Source organism: Carlito syrichta, unplaced genomic scaffold (assembly GCF_000164805.1).
Source record: "Carlito syrichta isolate Samal-C Ts95f unplaced genomic scaffold, Tarsius_syrichta-2.0.1 Scaffold301567, whole genome shotgun sequence".
NCBI lineage: Eukaryota > Metazoa > Chordata > Mammalia > Primates > Tarsiidae > Carlito > Carlito syrichta.
This window is the reverse complement of record NW_007245663.1, coordinates 429,604-449,723: the sequence shown is the minus strand read 5'-3', so window position 1 is coordinate 449,723 and position 20,120 is coordinate 429,604. Positions and strand designations below refer to the sequence as shown.

The following is a 20,120-nucleotide window of genomic DNA, read 5'->3' as shown; positions in this document are numbered from 1 at the left end:
AATGTAGTTGGAACAACCATATTCTCAAATATATTTATAATACTTAAGATTTTACTGTTTTTGTATAGAAGATTTGAAATAAAGTGGATGTGAACAAAATAGAGATTAAGAACACAAAGATGACCGCTAGTGAAGGTAGCTTGAGTTTTTAGGGTCCTTGAACCACATTGGCTATTATTGTTAAGTAATAAGCAAATGTTTTCAGTTAAAGCATAGAATATTGTCTGTAATTATTGTGTGCCTATTATATACCCATTGTTTTGCATGTTAATATGGCTACTCCTTCTGAAAAACCTAGGACTTATTCTCTATAATTCTGAGTGTTTTTGCATTTGAGTAACTTAACACTGGCTATGCCGCTAACAAGCCAGTTACAGTTAGAATCTAGACATTGTTGACTCATCACTACATCCTTTCCACTCAATTACATTGTCTTTCATAATAGTTGAAGCAAAGAAAATAAAAAAGTAATCGGCTGTGGGTTTTTGTTTTTTTTTTCCTGTTGTGAGAACTTTTCTCCATGTGAGAACAGAGGGGGAATTCAGGCCTAATAGCTGATTATGTTTTAAGTGGAAAGCAAAACTTTAACCTTAAATTATGTCATAGATGCTTGCAAAGAAGACTTGAAGGTGTGAATAGAGTAAGGGTGCATCTTCATTGCACTCAAATCTGTGGCTACCTTCAAAGATTCCAACTTAGAATCTTTCTTTTTTAATTTCTCTCTCTCTGTCTTTTGCTTTCTTTTTTTTTTTTGAGTCGGGATCTCACTCTGTCACCCAGCCTGGGGAGCAGTGGCATGATCATGGCTCACAGCAGCGGCAACTTCTTGGACTCAAGAGATCCTTCCACCTCAGCATCTCACCACAGACGCACATACCACCACGCCCAGCTAAGTTTTGAGTTTTTTGTAGAGACAAGGTCTCACTGTGTTGTCCAAGGTGGTCTCGAGCTCCTGGACTCATGCAGTCTGCCTACCACGGCCTCCCAAAGTGCTGGGATTACAGGTGTGAGCCTCTGCTCCCGGCCCCCAATTTAGAGTCATTCTTTGTGGAAACTCAATTTAGAGTCATTCTTCGTGGAAACTCAAGAAATCAAATCCATGGGGAATACCAATGAATCAGCACTAAAGTAGTTATTTGGGTTTACATAGACAGACATAAAGAGCTACTACCTGACCGAGGCCTATAAAACTCACGCTTACAAGTTGGCATCTGAAACTGGAAGCCAGGCGTCAGTTGAAGCAGTCTTCTCGATGCACAAATACAAAAATGGCAAATCAAAGCCTGGGTGGAAGATAGGTATCCCTCTTGTTCGGAATAAAAATTCATAGGAAGGGTGAATGAGACATGGCTTAAGGATCTGAGTGTGAGTCGTCTGCCTGTGAGACAGCCGACTTCAGTCACAGAAGAAGGGCAGGAGTGGTATGGTAGTGGGATTGGATACAGGGGAAGGGTCTGCACAGATGCCATGCTGCTCTAGAGGTGGAAACCAGGGCTAGTAAGTGGAAATGACAGAGAGGCCAGTTTGTGGTAAAAACGGAAAGGGCTGCTTTGGGAGATAGTCAGGGTCTAGGCACATTTGAAGCACCCACTCAAGGCTTGAAGAACCACCACCATCCAGAAAGCTCTGTGTTGCAACAGGCAGCGATGGCATATAGCATTGAACTCCTTGGATCTCAGCTGAAGCATGGTGTTTACAGGTCTTGCGTCCTTTACTATTCTTGCAATATTTTGACTATGAACAATTATGATTTAAGTGATCCTCTCCACCCAGTTTTGTGTGGTTTTTTTTTTTTTTTTTTTTTTTTTTCCAACTTCTAAAGGTGATAGCGGCCAGGCGCAGTGGCTCAGCTGGTAATCCCAGCACTTTGGGAGGCCGAGGTGAGTGGATTGCCTGAGCCCGTGGGTTCGAGACCAGCCCAGGCAACTTGGCAAGACTTTGTCTCTACAGTAAATTTTTTAAAAAAATTAGCCAGGCATGGTAGTGCACACCAGTGGTTCCAGCTCCTTGGAAGGCTGAGGCAGAAGGATCGCTGGAGCCCAGCAGGTCGACACTGGGTGGCCATGAGCATGCCACTGCATTCCAGCCTGGGCAGCAGAGTGAGACTCCAACTCAAAAAAACAAAAAACAACAAAAAAAAAAAACCTTAATATCTGGCTGCTTTTAAGTAGCATGTGCTTTGGTCCTGTGAATTTGATTGTTGGTTCAGATTCTTATTGTTGTTACGTTATTTTGGCAACAAAATAAGTGAAGATTCTGCTTTGTGGTTTTATATTTTTATTAGAAAAATTAAGCTTTCATTTATAGCAGCATAAATTTACAGAGAAATATTTTTTAGTGTTAGACCCACTGTCCGGTGTAACTGCTCACTTAACAACAGGCTAAGAAAATACTTGGAAATAAAAAAGAAAACATGAACTACCCATTTTCTTCTTAGTGTACACATGCTTAATGGTTTTGCTTTAAGGCACATGCTATGAAGTCAGCAATTGTTGTCTCCGTGCCACAAGTTCAATGTCTCTGGACCCCAGAGTAAGTAGTAGTAGTTAATAAAAATCTCAGCAGTATTCTTTTCAAATCAAATAATCATGGTGTACTCTATAATTTTATTCTTGGAAGCCTGAAGAGTATTTACAACACGCCGTCATTCTGGGATCAGGCTAGTGGGGGAAAACGGAAAAACATCCAAACATCCTTGCATGGCAATGATGGCATTACTGGTGTGTTTAATAAAACCTTTATTGGTACATTTTCCGGTGTGGTGGCATTGGCAGAAACCATCCCCCCTTGGATTTGGAACTCAGCGGCTGATGAAATATAGTAAACATTCATTTGGAATGGGCTGCCAGTTTTGGAAAGCCAGGTGACATTTTATTATATTTGCACCGAGCAGGGGCTGCGTCCCATGCTGCCGTAGTTTCCGCTGTCAGAGGCTTAGCTGGCATTATGGGGAAAAAAAAAAAAAAAATGGCAGGCCTGAGAATCTCATCCCCTGAAATGAAAGTCGAATGCCAAATTGAAATTCCTGTAGGATTTCCGATAGCAATGGGGGAATTGAGAAGCCCACAATTAAGCATATGGGCATTAAGATAATTGTCAGATCTGTTGGCGGACATGATAGAAGACAGATGGGTACGAATCAGTGTGCTCCACTGCGGCACCCTGGGAGACAATTTGACGTTTTACCTGCCTGAGCTCCTCGGCCATGTTTGTCACTGGAAGTAGCGCTCGGCATCTCGCTGAGTGTCAAGTGTTCTCGCAGGCAGCTCCAGGTGCTTGTGCGGTCCTTCGGCGCCCTCTAGTGAATTGCACTTGGGAGTGTTGCCTTCCAGAGGCCGGTCTTCTTCTCCGGGCCCTGCAGCCCCTGGAAGTCGCCGGGGCCCCTTCGGTGCCAGCTCAACTCTGGGGTTCCTCTCACCCTTCCAGGTGGGGGCCCATCGCGAAGACGGCGTGGCCCTGAGAGGCAGCCATTCCCTCCTGCCCAACCAGGTTCCGGTCCCACAGCTCCCGGTCCAGTCTGCGACTTCTCCGGACCTGAACCCGCCCCAGGACCCTTACAGAGGTAGGTCTGCCCCAGAGGGGCCCTTCTGACCTCCGCTGTAGCCACAGGCCCCGGGGAGGCACTGGCAGCAATCTCAGAATCCAGTTCGGGGCGCAGAGGGTAAGTGCGTGGCAAGGACGTGATGGGACTTAGCCCAGGAGTCGTGTTTCTTGGGTGGCTGCCTTGCTCAAGCGTCCTTTGAAATCCGGATGCTGTTTCAGCAGGGAGTGAGGCAACACTGATGGGAGGAGATTTCCTTTGACCTGTTCCCACATTTTACTCGCTCAGGTCCTCTCATGTGGTTAGTTGTGGCCTGAAAATGAAATCTCCAAATGAATAGGAAGGGAGGAAATTGCTCTTGCTGTGGAAGGTGGAAGGAAATGTGGGTGCATTTTTAAAATGGAACTTGGTTCATGGTTTTTGCTCTGGAGTCATCCAGCCCTGTCGTGGCTGCCTCTTACCAGTGACACTCAGCAGCTCTTCATGACCCCGGGAAGTTGCGTCACAGGGACAAGACCTGGTCCCAGGCTCCCTGTGCTGCCTCCTGGCCAGCTAAGTAGTAGCCACTGAAGTGACATCTTCTCACTCCCTTCACGTTTAAAGTAAAAATGGCAGCACTGCCACGGGAATACACATACGCATTTGTGTAAACTGTTAAACATTGTTCAGATCTGAGTGTTCATTATATATGTGGGTATGTCTGTCCATTTTTATCTGAATAGTCATAATTTGATGGGCCTTTTTTATTTTTTATTTTTTGAGAGAGTCTTTGGTTTGCTCTCTCTGTCTTAGATCTGTGCTTCTCAAACTGCGGTGCCCGTAAGCATGACTTGAGGGTATTGTGTTAAAGTGCAGATTCTGATTTTGTAGATCTGGGATTGTGTGTTTCTGATGGGCTCCCAGGTGATAAGGGTGCTCCCAGCCCATGGGCCAAATTTGGAATGACAACATTCTGGAATACACAGATTACAAATAAAGGGAAATCCTCAACAGGTATGCTTCTATCTGACAAATAAGTCATTACATTAGGGTCACATCTTACCATGTAGTGTGATCTTGGAAAGTTGGGCGGTGATAAAGCTAGACGTTTCTAGAGTGAGTAGCAAACTGCCTTCCATAGGTACCATTTAAAAATGCTGATTACTCCCTGAGGATAAGAGAAGCCTAATTTCAGAATATCATTAGCGTAGCTATTGAAGTCTTGACTGCACCTATTTAGGCGTACTCCCTGGGAGTTATATGTTAAGGACATTTTTCTATTAAATCATTGCATGTGGAAGAAACTCAATATAATAGCTGATATTTACTTGGGTTCTTAATCAGAACATTGGGTGTGTGATTTTCATGATTATGATTTTCATTGCAATTAAGTTGATGTTTTGTAGACAGTGAAATTACCATCTACTCCAAAAGATTGCAAAATAGAATTTAACCTTAGAGCCAGTACAGGGAAAACTTGTTTCCGCAGGTGCATTTTTGAAACTTCCCCCAGAGAGCAGGGGGAAAAAGTGACAGAAGGATCATCGCTAAGCAGTATGCATTGTCTAGCTGGTCACCTTGCAGTCTGGGTTGCAGGCATCGAGTTTTTGGTGTGCCTGTCACCTTTTTCCTTTTTTTTTTTGTAGGCATGCCACCAGGCCTGCAGGGGCAGAGTGTCTCTTCTGGCAGCTCTGAGATCAAATCCGACGACGAGGGCGATGAGAATCTGCAAGACACGAAGTCTTCGGAGGACAAGAAATTAGACGATGACAAGAAGGATATCAAATCCATTACTAGGTCAAGATCTAGGTAACAGTATATAATACTGTCGCTTCATTTAATTCCTTTATTGGACTTTGATGAAGTGAACAGAACAGGAAGAAACTATTCAGTTTTTTCCTGGCAGGTAAATCTACAACTGAAAAGAAAAGGAAAGGCCTACCCTAGAAGTACTAGAAGTATCACTTAAGATACCTGTACTCTAGTGAAGCCTACGATGCCTTTGCATTTATGAATTTGGACCCAATGCTAATTGCACACAGTAAAGAACAATTGATAGCGGATTCGAGTGCAAACAGTTGGCTTTTAAAACTATACTTTCTCTAAAATTTGGTCAGAAATGTGTTTTCTAAAATACTTCCAAAAGAGATTGTAGCCATGTTAAAATCTCAGTTGATATATGTGCAACACTAACTTTTTCCTTGCCTCTAAAGTGAGAAAGTAAGTGATTTCCTAGCTTTATTCTAAACATATTGGTGTATGTAAGAGCAATACCTAAGTTGCTGGATTTTTCCGGATACTCCTTTCTACAGAAAACACAACTGCAGGAAAATAGCTTCTGGTTCGTTTTCTTAAAGGGCCTGTCTTTACATTAGAATCTATCTCCTTGAACTTTAATCCGGTCGTCAGATGGTTTTTGAAAGCCATGACACCCATGTACTTGGCCTTCATTCCCTTGGGTTGTTTTTATTTGCAAATTAAACCAGTTGTACTAAGACTACAATTTCCCTTTTAAAGGCTGTGGTTCTCAAGGATCGATAGAGTATCTTTTGTTAATTAAAAACATGCTGCCTTTTCACAGTGCCTTTATGATTATTGAGTTAAATTGCATGTGCTGCCACACGTTCAAAAAATGCTCAATGCTTCTAGCTAACCCTTTGCACCCTTGTGGTGGCAGTTTTCTGATTCACGGCCACATTGACAAGAAATCCCAAAGAGAGGATTTCATATCCTTAACAGCTTCACTGTTTGTCCAGTTGGTTCTTGGGAAGTTTACTCATGGCCATAACTTATGCATATTAATGGATTCTTTGAAGTTTCAAAACAGCATTGTAACTTACTGTTAAGAACCTTCTCATTTTAAAAGGTCACTCCTGTGACTTTTACTTATGTGCGCCTCCAATACTGTTGCTGGAAGGCAGTGTTTTTCACATCTAGGCAGCTTTATTTGCATAGCCAATTTATTTATAAGTGAATAACCAACTGTAATTAGTCATTAGCCTGAAAATCTTTGGAAAACAAGTTCACATTTCCAAGTTCCCTTTGTGTAAAGGCATAGCACATGCTTAATGCATAAAAATATTACCCCAATTTTTAGCTTCGGGACAGGCCCAGCAGAGACGTGACTCTGCACCCTTCTGCTTATGCCAGCCTGTTTGCAAAGTGGAATATAGGAGTGAGTTCATAGGGGCCTTTCAGCAGCAGACATGGGTGAAGAGGGAAGCCACGGTCATTGATAAGCAGTAGGTGTTTGAGTTTTGTATTGTTTTGCGTTACTGATGTCAACTCAGATTTCCCCAACTTGTTCTGGGGATCATAAGCATCCGTAGCATTAAGGACCATAGATGTCTTGTTTTTCTCACCTTTCACGTCATGCTTAGAGGAACTGAGACTCGGGGTAAGTGAACAAGTGAGAAGGATCAGGAAGCAGAGAAAGAACACCTCTTCCAGTGGATCCAGTTGAGTTAGTGCTCACGTCTGTGGCAGATCATGCTTCCGCAGAAGCATTGAAACTGGGGAGAGGCGCCTACCTAGTCTCACAGCATCTTTCCGTAATGTCTTTCTTCTCCCCAACTCCTCCACTTCGCCCAAGTGGTGTTGGCCTGCAGACATCAACTTCATGTGCGACGTGTACCTGCAACCCAAAAATACCACTCCCATTTTTGATGGATGGGCATTTCTCAAGTGTGGTTGGTTTTTGTTGCCATTTGGGAGTTACCCAGAGAATCTCTGGAATGGAAGAGGAAGGGCATACATTTTAAGTCAACCTTCATGAAGGGTACATTGGATTGAGTAGGTAATGTCTCACGTCTTCCAGCTCTGAAATTTTGTCATTAATCATGTTTATTTTGTGGACATTTCAGATATGTGAAGTCAAGGTTAAACACATTTCAGATGTACGAAGTAGAAATTAACCTTCTTGGCCCTATAGATGAGCTTTTTCCTCTCTAGGCTAATGGTTACTGATAGTCACCTCAATATTGTTTCTATAGGGAATCTGTTACTTTTTGGTGAGGTTTGCTTCATTTTGTTAATGACCCTCCTACTCCCTTCCCCTAAAATGTCCTGGCTTGTGTTTACTCACAATAGCCATTGAGCTCTTCGTTCCGTTCTGCCTTGTTGAGACAAGACATGTTGCACACCTCTCTTTTTTAGATGGTAGCCCTTGAAATATTTGAAACCTTGCTGCCATGAAAACTTCCGCATCTGGTCTGATTCCAGATGGCTCATTGTCCTGTCTGCCTTCCATTCAGAACTTTCTCGTCTGCCGCTGTGGCATCCAAAAGTAGACCTGGTCTTCTCTTCCCATACCATACTGGGTCTTTCCATGCCTTTGTTGCGAATCATAGAATATTTTGTTTCTCACCGTCGGAAGTTAACTTTTGGCTTCATTTTTTACTTGCGATGAGGTCACGGTCATTGATAAGCAGTAGGTGTTTGGGTTTTGTATTGTTTTGCGTTACTGATGTCAGTTCAGGTTTCCCCAACTTGTTCTGGGGATCATAAACACGCGTAGCATTAAGGACCAGGGATGTCTTGTTGTTTTCACCTTTCACGTCATGCTTAGAGGAACTAAGACTCGGGGTAAGTAAACTGACCAGCCCTTCAAAGCAGGGGAATGGTGATGCCTGGATCAAAGCCCTGCTGTCTCACTCCCGTGGCCCAGGTGTCTTCAGCATAGGACTTTCTTCTCACTCCTGTTCAGCTGTTTTGTGTTTATTCAGACCTTTCAAAGTCTGTGTTCCGTCCCTTATATGAAAGTTTTTCTTTAAAAAGATGAAGCATCCGCCGCCCTTTTGAAACGCGATTATGCAGCCGTTGGGGAAGGTCTGCTTTGCGGAGCGTAGCCAAACACCGGAGCTTCGTTTCCCTTGTCCATCAGTCTGGGCGCGCCCTGGCCCCTGACTCTGACCTCGATTGTCCTCATCGGTTTGGTTTGGCTTAATGTCTCCGAGGAACCGAGTGTCCCGTGCGTTGTAGACTATCGCAGTCAACTGAACCAGTCCCAGGTGGACGTAAAAGTCTCGGCCAAGGACGTGGCCTGAGACGGAAACGTGCCCTGGAGACGCCAGGAGAAAGCAGAGTACCTCGGACGCCGGCCCTGCCCTCACACCATTAGGAAATGTCGCCTCCCCTTTGTCCCGCAGCAATAACGACGACGAGGACCTGACGCCGGAGCAGAAGGCCGAGCGCGAGAAGGAGCGGAGGATGGCCAACAACGCCCGCGAGCGCCTGCGGGTCCGCGACATCAACGAGGCGTTCAAGGAGCTCGGCCGCATGGTGCAGCTGCACCTGAAGAGCGACAAGCCCCAGACCAAGCTCCTGATCCTGCACCAGGCCGTGGCCGTGATCCTCAGCCTGGAGCAGCAAGTGCGAGGTCAGGGCGCCGCCTCCTCCCCCGAGAGCCTGGGTAGCGGCGGCAGGCGGGGGTGAGGGGCAGGCGGGGGTGAAGGGACGCCGGCCGAGAGGAGCTTTGCTGTTGGCGGGTGTGTGCGTCGGCTTTCTCCGCTCAAGATGCGGGGTGCCCTTTGGGGTGAGGTGTGCAGGCCGTCGCGCAGGTAGAGTGTAGGCCTCCCTTCGGCCCAGCTTTGCCTGTCTTGGGATCGGGCAGCCCTCACGGATGTTGTGCTCCCTACTCCCCGCCCCCACCCCACCCACCCTGCCAGTATCCCGCTCCCGCCAGTCCCTTTCTTGGAGTATGATGGTCAGTGTTCAGCATCTGCTCGTGAGTGACAACATGCGGTACTCTGTTCTTTGTTCCTGGGATAGGTCGCTGAGCAGGATAGACCCCGAATCCGTCCAAGTGGCCGTGAAGTCCATCTGTTTGTCCTTGATGGCCGCGTAGAGTTTTAAGCATCATTCCCCACAAGCGTGCCCACCGTGGGCTGTGTCTCCACCTGTCAGGCAGCGTCCCTTCTCCTGTAATTAAGTGACAGGATTCTCGTAACTGAAGTGACTTCGCGCGGGTGCTTCGGTCACGGGAGCCAAGACTGCTTCCCCAGCCCTTGGGACATGTCCAGCGGCCACCCACCTTCCCCACACGGCTCAGTCTTCCACTGGAGACTGACCAGATGAGCCGCCACAGGACACACTTGCGGGCAGCCCGCTCCTGCTGTTCTGTAGAGAGGGAGGAAGGGGCGCGCGCTGGCCGAGGAGTCGTGGTTTCTGCGCCATCAGAGCCCTGGCCTGACTCAGCGCCCTGTTCTTTCACGCCCCGCAGAAAGGAACCTGAATCCGAAAGCTGCGTGTCTGAAAAGAAGGGAGGAGGAGAAGGTGTCCTCGGAGCCTCCCCCGCTCTCACTGGCCGGCCCGCACCCCGGAATGGGAGACGCCTCGAATCACATGGGACAGATGTGAAAGGGCAAGTTTGTTTCAGCTGTTTCCAAAACCATTCGCTCGGGACTCTCGCCCGTGTGCCAGCCTTTGCGCAAGTCCATTTTTGCCCGAATTAACAGACATCTTTCTGTCTTCGAAAAAGAGTTAAAACACACACACGCCCGCACTCTTGCTCTGTTATACATGTATTGATTACTTTTTCTCTCTTTTTCCGTTCTCAGGTCCAAGTTGCCACATTGCTTCATTCAAACAAGAGACCACTTCCTTAACAGCTGTATTATCTTAAACCCACATAAACACTTCTCCTTAACCCCCTTTTTTGTAATATAAGACAAGTCTGAGTAGTTACGAATCGCAGACGCAAGAGGTTTCAGCATTCCCAACGATCAAAAACCCGAAAAACAAACAAAAAAAAAGGAAAGAAAAAAGTGCAACTGGAGGGACGACCTTCTTTAACATATCATTCAGAATGTGCAAAGCAGTATGTACAGGCTGAGACGCAGCCCAGAGACTGAACGGCAATCTTTCCACGCTGTGGAACAATGCATTTGTGCCTAAACTTCTTTTGGAAAAAAAAAATATAATTAATTTGTAAGTCTGAAAAAAAAATATTTAATTTAAAAATTGTAAACTTGCAATAATGAAAAAGTGTACTTCTGAAGAAAACTACATGAACGTTTTTGTTGGTATTCAAGTCAGCTTAGTGTTTCTAATTACTGGATCTTGAATAGGGGAAGCTCAGCTGCCCTAGTAACAAAACCAGCAAACGTCCTGATGACAACGAAGTGATGACATTAGCCATTCCTTAGGGTAGGAGGAACAGATGGATCTTATAGACCTATGACAAATATATATATAAATATATATATAAATATATATTAAAAATTTAGTGACTATGGTAAGCTTTTGTTCATTTGTTTCAGACTTTTTTCTCCTGTAAAAAAATAGTACTGATTAACTTTTTTAAAAGAAAGATTTTACTGTAAATATGGATTTTTTTTTCTTTTTTTCTTTTCTTTTCTTTTTTTTTTCCTTTGGTCTTATTTCTGTCCCTTCCCCCCCGGTTTGTTATCGTAACCTGTAGTGCCAACTCTGCTTCCGGAGGGGTGGTGCAGGATGAAATGCTGACCCGATGTTGCTTCTCATTCATAAATAAGTAGAAAGTTGTTTCTCCAGTCTTTTGGGAACACAGGACTTAAAAGTCACATCATGTGTAGATATTACAAGCAGCATTACCAAGACATGGCAAAAGGAGTTTGTCTGAATGTAATGTTGCATTTGTGACCCTATTCTGGGATTTTCAGAGGTACAAGGTTAGAATGCTACAATGTTACCACTGTGCCTTCCAATGTTTATATCATCGGAAACATAACATAATCAAAGTGGCTGTGATTTAACAAAACAATTAAAGTGTTACCTACCTGTGTAGCCGAAGTAGTGTGCAGTGAGGCGTTTCTGAATACATGGTCAGATTTTTGGAAAAAAACAAAAACAAAAAAAACAAAGTTCAAAAACCGTCAAATGAGAAAATCGCAAGTAGTGTGACAGAGCTGATTGATTTTGTTGCTTTCTTGATTTTTTTTTTTCAAAATGGGTTTACTAAAATGTAGATGACTTAAACTGCCTCCTCGTCTGAAAAATGCCAATATTCAATCATCATGCAGCATTATAACAAGCCTTATAAGTCCTAAAGCATTAAGTTGCACTTTTTTGAGGAGGGGTAGTGCAGTATTTTTCTGGCCAGTATGAATGAAGTTTATACTTACCATATTTGATAGAAACATAGATCAAGCTATGGCACAGCGACTCATCAGATAGCTAGCTTTGACGTCTGGGCACAATCGAACCAACTTCCATCGTGAATCTTTATAATGATTGACTTTGGTGTATAGTGCAGTAAACAAATAGTGCTCCTAGTTAAGTATTTGTCAGCATCCTTTTGTCTCTAACTCGTTTCTATTTTTACAGCCACACAATCTTGGCATGTATTAAGAAAAAAAATCCCTGTTCAAGTAGTTTTTCCACCTATCAGCACTGAGTAAATGCCATAAATCCATTGAAATGGTCTAAATGTTCCATCTGTTCTCCTGTTTTGCCAGTTACATAGTAATGAAATACATTTGTAAATTTTATGCAACAAATGGCAAACGTATCATTATTTTGAAATTGTGTATGTAAAAGTTATATTTTTACATGTAGACTCTTGTTATTATGTGTTTTAATACATTGTATCAGTTTTCGTTTTTTTAAACTGTGTGGTTTAAAAAAAATCTCATTTAAATGAAATAGTGAGCTACAAGAATCTGAATTTTATGTTCATTTCTGAAAATGTAAGAACAAATAAGATAGTTACCACGTGGTCATCTTTTACAAACCCATAAACATTTTGATTAGCTGTGTGTGTGTTGAAAACTGTAAATATGTTCAGTAGCGATAAAACTAAAATACTTTGATTTGTTGATAAGTTCCTAAAATGTGGAGGTGGATTAAAACCTTAGGCGAATAGCAGAAATCAAACTTCACGACGAGTTATTTTGGGGCTTTCCTGTGACACGTATGAACAAAGGGGCTCAGAGAAGGGCATGAAAGACAATAATGTATACTCTCCCCTCCTCCCTGAACAATGAGAACCATGTGTGCTTGTTCCCTCAGTTGTTAAGGATTTCCTTGTAGTGGTACATTCTGCACTCATTTTGTATAGTCTACCAAGGCGGGTATCCCTAGGAATGATATTATATCGGAAGCAGGTATACTCTGATCACATTCAGGATAAAATGTATAGAAGGAAATACGGTGTTTACTCTTTAGGGAACTGGAAACTCCCTGCATCGATGTACATTTTCAGAATGGCACTTTTGATACGTGTTATCATAAAGGTGCTTTATAGAGCTGAATTAAAGTTTTTCAAATCTGTAAACAAAGCAAAAAATTAAATTGTAGTCATTTGATTCTTTTTTAAATTGGTGCTTTATATTTTGTTCTCACTCCAGCAGAGTAAAAGCTGCAATTTATTGTTCACCAGCTTTGATGTATTCATTACTCAGTAATGTAATACCTCTATTGTTGAATTCCCTTTGGAAGTAAGCAAAAAGCTTTCTGACAGCCACCAAAAGCTGCTTGCTACATTTTGCTCGGTGGAGAAACATGATCTGCACCTATCCGTATTCATTGGGTTGTATCCCCATTAAAAAAAGAAAAAAGGGAATGTGGCCTTTTAGTGTGTTTTTTCTTGTTGTTGTTTTGTAATTATCAAACCCAGGTAAGATATTGGTATCCTGCACTGGATTTTCAAATGAAACTTAACAGAAGACAGGATGAAAGTGCTATACAAAAATGTCATAAGGGTCCATGCTACACTAGGTAGGTAGGTGGGTAGCTAATACTTAGACTGGGGATCTCTTTAAGAAACTTGGACTTTAAAAGCAACTTGGAACAGTTGATCCACCTCCACATTCAAGTAATTTATGAATATGCAGATTAGGTCCGTTCATCTAGAAATTTTTACCATTTGTCTTCTGTGTAGCTGCAAGGAACACTAATGTTTATACAACTGTCAGTCCACCCAGTGGTGCAACTGGTTCTGATTCAGTCTTCCGATTCTTTTTTATTTTTCACTTTTTCCTATTTCTTGATTTTTTTTTTTTAAATTTGTGATCTTGGTTTTGATGAGGGGTTGGGGAGTGGGGAGGGAGTTGAACCAAGACTTGGGGTTAAGAGGATTTTCACCTTTGCATCCTACAGGCAGAATATGATCTGTGTCCAAAAGTGAACTTGAGTCAGGAATGGAACAATTTCAGCATAAACAAGCACAAAAATTTAGTCTGCTGGCTGACTGGAAGCAAAAAAGTCAAGATGGAATATGATGAATTCCAACACAATGGGGCACCAGGGCCATGCGGCCTCTCTTTTTATTTTGCGTTGGTTTTGTTTGTTTTTCTTTAGAGACACGCTCTTTCTCATGGGACTTGAAGTGGACTCATCTTTGTGCAGTGCTGGTTTTGCCATACTCATTTCAAGTATTATAGACATATGTAATGGTGACAATATATGAACTGTGGCCTTTTTCATTCTTGTTACTTGTGATGCAATTAAGTGAAGATAAGAAAAAAAAAAAAGCAGAGATTTACCATGTATCAGTGCCTGGCTTTTTGTTATAAAGCTTTGTTTGTCTAGTGCTCTTTTTGCTATAAAATAGACTGTAGTACACCCTAGTAGGAAAAAAAAACTAAATTTAAAAATAAAAAATATATTTGGCTTATTTTTCGCAGGAGCAATCCTTTTATACCATGAATATTACAAAAAAAATTGTCAAGATTCTGAATATTTCTTCTTTGTAGATTTTTGGAATCATTATGAGTAAAAGTTTGTTACTTTATTTTACTATTTAAAAGATGTTATTTTACCATGTGTTACCAAGATGAAACTGTATGGTAGCTTTTTTTGTTTGTTTTTTTGTTTTTGTTTTTGTTTTTTTTGGTTTCTGTTTTTAGTTGTAGGTCGCAGCGGGGAAATTTTTTGCGACTGTACACATAGCTGCAGCATTAAAAAAAAATCTTTAAAAAATTGTTAAAAAAAGAAAAAAAGGGAAAACATTAAAAAAAAAAGATGAACAGTTACACCTTGTTTTCAATGTGTGGCTGAGTGCCTCGATTTTTTCATGTTTTTGGTGTATTTCTGATTTGTAGAAGTGTCCAAACAGGTTGTGTGCTGGAGTTCCTTCAAGACAAAAACAAACCCAGCTTGGTCTAGGCCATTACCTGTTTCCCATCTGTAGTTATTCGATGAAGTCATGTACATGACCGTTCTGTAGCAATAAATGTGCCATTTTTATAAACTGTTTCTGACACTTGTTTCATTTCATTTTGCATTGTCCATATAGTTACAATTCTCTTCTGTAAGGAAAACATCTATATTTCATTTTCCAAGTGTTGGGGGTATTGACAGCTTAACAAAACATGTCCCCCAAAAACTCACAAAAACAAATTGAAAAAGCACATGATCGATCAAGGAAGAGATGCCCTTAATGAAAATGGAACGGGATGCATGTGAAACAAAAAACTGTCTAACTGATTAATTGAAGGAATATGAAGCTGGGCCATGTGAAGAGCTCCAGACTGCACCAGTGTGTTCGGTCATGCTGCAGGTTGCTAAGTCAAGTCAGCCTTGACTTGCATCAGTTGGTCGGCTGTCTGGCAGAACATTCTCAGCTAGATCTTTTCAGTCAAGATCTAAGATGATTCCTTTTGTATCCCTTTGTTGAAAGCTGAATGTTGTCAACCACAGTTAATATGGACACTGTATTTACACTCTCTCTAACCATACCCACCCACCCCTTCTGGTTGCCTCTGTTGACTGTCCATCCAGATGTAAACAACCAGATGTTTTTTCCTAACTTGTACAAACTGACTTGTGTCACTTATGGGAGGAAAAAAAAATGTACAGAGTAAAATTTTATTCAGTGTTATGTACTGGAAGTTAATATTTTTGTAGAATGGGCATCAATCTGCTTTGGGGAACTTGGAGGCTGTTTCGACATTGCACTGTAGTGCTGTGAAGTAATGTTCACAATGTAAAGGCAAGCCCGTGGTAGATGAGCCCTTCCTAACGGTGTTCTAATTGAGTATGTGGTCTTTGGGATGGCTCCGATATTGCTCTTGTATTCTTTCTAAAGGGGTTTATTGACTAGTTTACCTGAAGGAAAATGTTCAGTTCACATGGGAAGTGCCCTCCATTGCCAAATGTTGAGAATTTTTTTCTTTTTGGTTGGACTGTTTGCAGATATTTAAATTTTATGAAATTTCCGAAGATTTTGGTTGATAAACGCCCCCTTTACCTTCTAAATGATTTGAGATGTTCTTTTGTTCTTATTGTGTGTTCTAAATATACATAAAAGCCACAAGCATTTAGTCTTTTAGTATTATATTTGATCATATAACTACTAAAAAGGGAGCAATGAACCTATACCCTACCATGACTTTTATATAGTCTAGTAACATTGTTTTACTGTAAAGGGCTACATGATAAGGTACATTAAATGTAGACTTTGGTTCATTTTCAAAGGGAAGTTAAGTTGGTGGAGAAACCAAAATATCCAAAAGTTAAAATTCTAATCATGTTAGAAATGAAGAAGGGAAGAACATCCAAAAATAAAAAGTGGGAAACTATTTTTAGTCTTATAATTGGGTCCGCTCATATAAAACCAAGTAAAATTTGTCTTCTCAGCTTCAATTCTAGACTACCTTTCTCTTGACAAACAGCCTAGGAAAGTTCATGTTTAAGCCTCTTTAAGGGAGGTGTTAAGAACAGCAAAGGACTAGAGTACTTGACTTCAAACCACCCCCCAGGGTCATGCACTTAAATTGCACGTGGGACCTTTTGTGGAGTTCTTGTTTCAAAAACCTTCCCGTTCAAATGGCCACAAAGAAACACAGCCAGGTTTGAAATGACTAGAAGGGCAAGAAGAGCCAGAGGCATCTTGGTGTTCCTGAAAGATCGTTTGAGTCGAGAAGGTAGGGACAAAGCCCCCTCCGGTGACAAGTCCACAAGTCTTCAGGAAGGAGGCTTAGTGCACAACTGGGAGACAGCGCTAGTTACAAACGTGTGCACTGAGCTGCCGCCCTGGAGAGGCGCTGGGTGCCGTGGGGTCAAAACAAATCAGCCAGGCAGCCCATAGCTGGGTCTGTGTTTAAAGTGTTAGACATTAAGATGATGGCTCTTCACCCAACAGAACAGGTATCTCACGGTTTAGTCTTTTTGCCATGGAAGGGTGTGTATCTAAAGCAGTGTTTCTTACATGTTTTGAGTTGTGGATGCTTTGATGATGAGACAAACTACACAGAAAAAGCACATGTATATGAGCACATTTCGCTTTTAAGGGGTTGACAAATCTCAAGAGTCTAAGAATGCATTCTTGTTCATGGGTCAACTTAAGAAAATCTGGTGTCAGGCCATGAACTCTTCAGTGCTTGAAAAGGGAGTAGAACCAGTCTCATCTGCGTTGGTTGAGATGGCTGAGCCTAACCAGAACCGGCCTGGTGTCTGGCTTTTAAAGAAAGACCCTTTGTGTAACACAGAAAAGAGTATGGTCCTCGTTCCCATCTGTTACACTATATTTAGAAGTCAAATGGCTTTAGCGTTGGCATGAATGTTCTAAGAGGAAGCCGAAACTTGCCAAGTGCAAGTGAAAATGCTCGTGTGGAATCAGACTTGCTGCCTTGAGGTTTTTTTGCCGCAACCAGCCCATGGGTGGGGAACTCTTGTTCTTGAGCAAAGGCATGACAAAATTCCGAAGAAGAGGAAAACTTGATTTTTGTAAGGAATTTTACATATCTTTATTTGTGAGTAGTGGTGAGGTCCTTTCAGGGATGGGAAATGAAGACAAAGTGATGTTCTCAAATTTTGGGAGCTAAAACAAGCAACAGGAATCCGAACTTGGAGCCCAGGGTCACCGCACTGACTGCACTGACCCACCTCTTAAATGACAACTTGGCTTGCACCATCCTGTGATTCCTCTCCACCAGCTGCATACAGTCCCGGGTTTTATTTGTTTTGCTGTCCCTTTTTTGCTGCCTGTTCATGCAATTTTTAAGTGAGAGTTTCTGAGCTTCCTGCAGTTCTCATTTTTCAGCTTTATTCTACAAATTATTGTGGTATGACTAAATATGAGAATATTCATGCACCAAGAGACTGCTAGCCAAACACAAATTTTCCTTCTGATCCATCCACTTTCTCAAAAAATAAACTTTGTCCTTTGGAATCATTTTAGATGCATAGGACAGTCGCAAAGATAACAGGTAACATTCGCACGTTCTCTTCCCTAGCTTCCCCTAAAGGTAAAATGTTGCATCACCACTGTACGTTTGTCAAAATGAATGCATTAACATTGGTGCTTTCTTTGAACTTCACCAGATTTTTCACTCATAACTGTGTTCCAGGATCCAATCTAGACTTTCCCATTGCCATGATTTGGCCCACTTAGGTTGTGAGTGCTACCAGCTGAAGTCTGCACAGCACCCGCCCACCATCTCAGGTGGTACCACGTCATATCCACACCCCGCTAACTAAACTACAACAGAAAGTCAATGGGCTTGCCTTTTACAATTCCTCCATTTATTGTCCTCTCAAAACCCATCACTCTTTGATAGAAAGCACCAAAGCTATAAGGAGAAGACACACAGCACCCAAAACCTGAACGGTTAATCACACTGCTCAAAGGCAAGTGTCCCTACCTTGAAGGCCAGTTGGAAGAGAACAGAGTCATCTATATGACCAACAATAATTCCTGAAGGTGGGTGCAAGCCATGCTGGGGAGTAGTGGAGAGAGGGACTAGGTAGGGTGCTTCCAGAGAAGACAGGGAAGCGCCTTGTCAAAGTGACCCTCGGGCATGAGACATCTTTTTTTTTTTTTGAGTCGGAGTCTCACTCCGTCGCCCAGACTGGAGTCAGTGGCCGCTCCCGGCCACCGCAGCCTCGACCTGCTGGGCTCCGGCGATCCTTCTGCCTCAGCCTTCCGAGTAACCGGAATTACAGGCATGCGCTACCACGCCCGGCTGATTTTTTTTTATTTATTTATCATAGAGATGAGGTCTCGCTGCCCAGGCGGGTCTCGAACCCGCGGGCTCAGGCAATCCACCCACCTCGGCCTCCCAAAGGCGCGGGATTCCAGGCTGAGCCACCCAGCCGGTCTTGACGCATCTTTTGACAGAGCAGATAAGTGGGTGGGCCAGAGGGAAAATTTGAGTTTGGTTAGCAGTCTCTTGTGTAAACATTCCCACATCTGGTTATATCATGCAGAATAAGGTTGAAAATGGGAACTGAAAGGAAGTTTAGAAACTCCTATAAAAAAAAAATCCATGAAAACGCGGCAGAGGAAAGTCAAAGCCAAACAGCAAAAACTGAGACTGGATGCAGCAGGTGGGGGAGGCGGAAGGGGAAGTCAAGAGGTCATTCGAGAAGTGGGTCAGTGCAGTCAAGGAGTAGACTCGTAGGAAGGCCCGTGACGGTGGCTTCCATGGCGATAGTGCGTTTTTCTCACCTTCACCTTCCTGTCGCCCCAACAACAGCACCTGGAAGCCGCGCCCGGCTTTTGGGTCTTCAGGAGGACTCGAGGCCCACATGTGCAGAGCCCCGAGGCCGGGGAGGGATGGAGGCGTCTGGTCCTCTCGTGGATGCCCCGAGGATCTGAAGGAGAATCGAGGCCGGCTCGTGTTTTCCAGGGAAGGCCAGGGAGGCCCTGAGAGCTCGGCTGGGTCTGCGCAGTCCCCTCGGCTTACGGTCTCCAAAGGGGCCTCTCGTTGCCGGACGGCTCGTGTCCTTTGCACCGCACCCTTGTGTCACCAAGAGGACGCTTTTGCTCTCCGAAGTCCATACAAAGGCGTGTGTGAGAGCGACTGAAACCCAAGAAGTGGCGAGGCCACTGGTGGTGAGAAGGACGCGGAGCTAGGCCGTGGGGGCGACAGCCAGGGTGAGGGAGGACCAGGATTCACAGTGGAAGTCTCCAGAAAGGAAGGAGCAGCTGGAGGGGGTGGAGAGGCGGCAACTGAGAGCACTCTAGGTGAGGAGGCGCGTGGGCCTCTGAGCCAGGCGTGTGTGAAGAGTGGATGGAGAGTGTGGTAAGCAGAGAACGTTCTGCGGGCCGGGCTCGGTGGCTCAGCCTGTCATCCCGCGCTTGGGGAGGCCGAGGTGAGTGGATGGCCTGAGCCCGCGGTTTCAAGACCCGCCTGGGCAACTTGGCAAGACCTCACCTCTACAATACACCAAAAATCAGCCGGGCGTGGTAGCGCGCGCTATGTAGTTCCGGCCACTCGGAAGCCTGAGGCGGAAGGCTCGCCGGAGCCCGGCAGGTCGAGGCTGCGGTGGCCGGGAGCGGCCCCTGCACTCCAGTCTGGGCGACAGAGTGAGACTCCGACTCAAAAAAAAAAAGATGCATCTAACATCTCTTTGCCTTCAGAACACGGCTCCTCCTGTGGATGCGCAGGCCCACCTCCACACTCCCGATGTCCCTAGTGACATTCTTCCTCTGTAACGCCAGCTTCTGGGACTTCTCTCTGACCGGGACCCCAGCACCCCATAGCCTGCCCCACCCTGAGTCTTCTTCACTCCCATCCGAGCTTCTTTCTCTTTCTCTTTAATTTAAGCACATCTTTTCCATCCTCTGGATTCTGTCTCAGGTCATCCCATCAACTTAAAAACAAAACAAAAGAAACCAGTGCAATCGCATCTGGGGGGCACAATGGCAAAATCTCTGTGTTGAGTACCCAGAAGA

At 43.7% G+C, this 20,120-nt stretch overlaps 1 protein-coding gene across 15 annotated transcripts in view; it reads left to right on the top strand.

Annotated features, from left to right (window-relative positions):
* Positions 1-15,697, top strand: part of TCF4 (transcription factor 4) — a 391,888-nt gene extending 376,191 nt beyond the window's left edge. For 7 of the 15 annotated variants that reach the window (XM_008054872.2, XM_008054871.2, XM_008054869.2 and 4 more), the window contains 5 exons: positions 3,427-3,562; positions 5,167-5,329; positions 8,668-8,897; positions 9,741-9,881; positions 10,078-14,700. In XM_008054872.2, the coding sequence (XP_008053063.1) occupies positions 3,427-3,562; positions 5,167-5,329; positions 8,668-8,897; positions 9,741-9,877 (666 nt within the window). In that variant the 3' untranslated portion in view covers positions 9,878-9,881; positions 10,078-14,700. Of the gene's footprint in view, positions 1-3,426; positions 3,563-5,166; positions 5,330-8,667; positions 8,898-9,740; positions 9,882-10,077 lie in introns of all 15 variants that reach the window. The other 8 variants (XM_008054870.2, XM_021710814.1, XM_021710817.1 and 5 more) reach the window with 3 other exon arrangements.
* Positions 15,698-20,120: the final 4,423 nt, after the last annotated feature.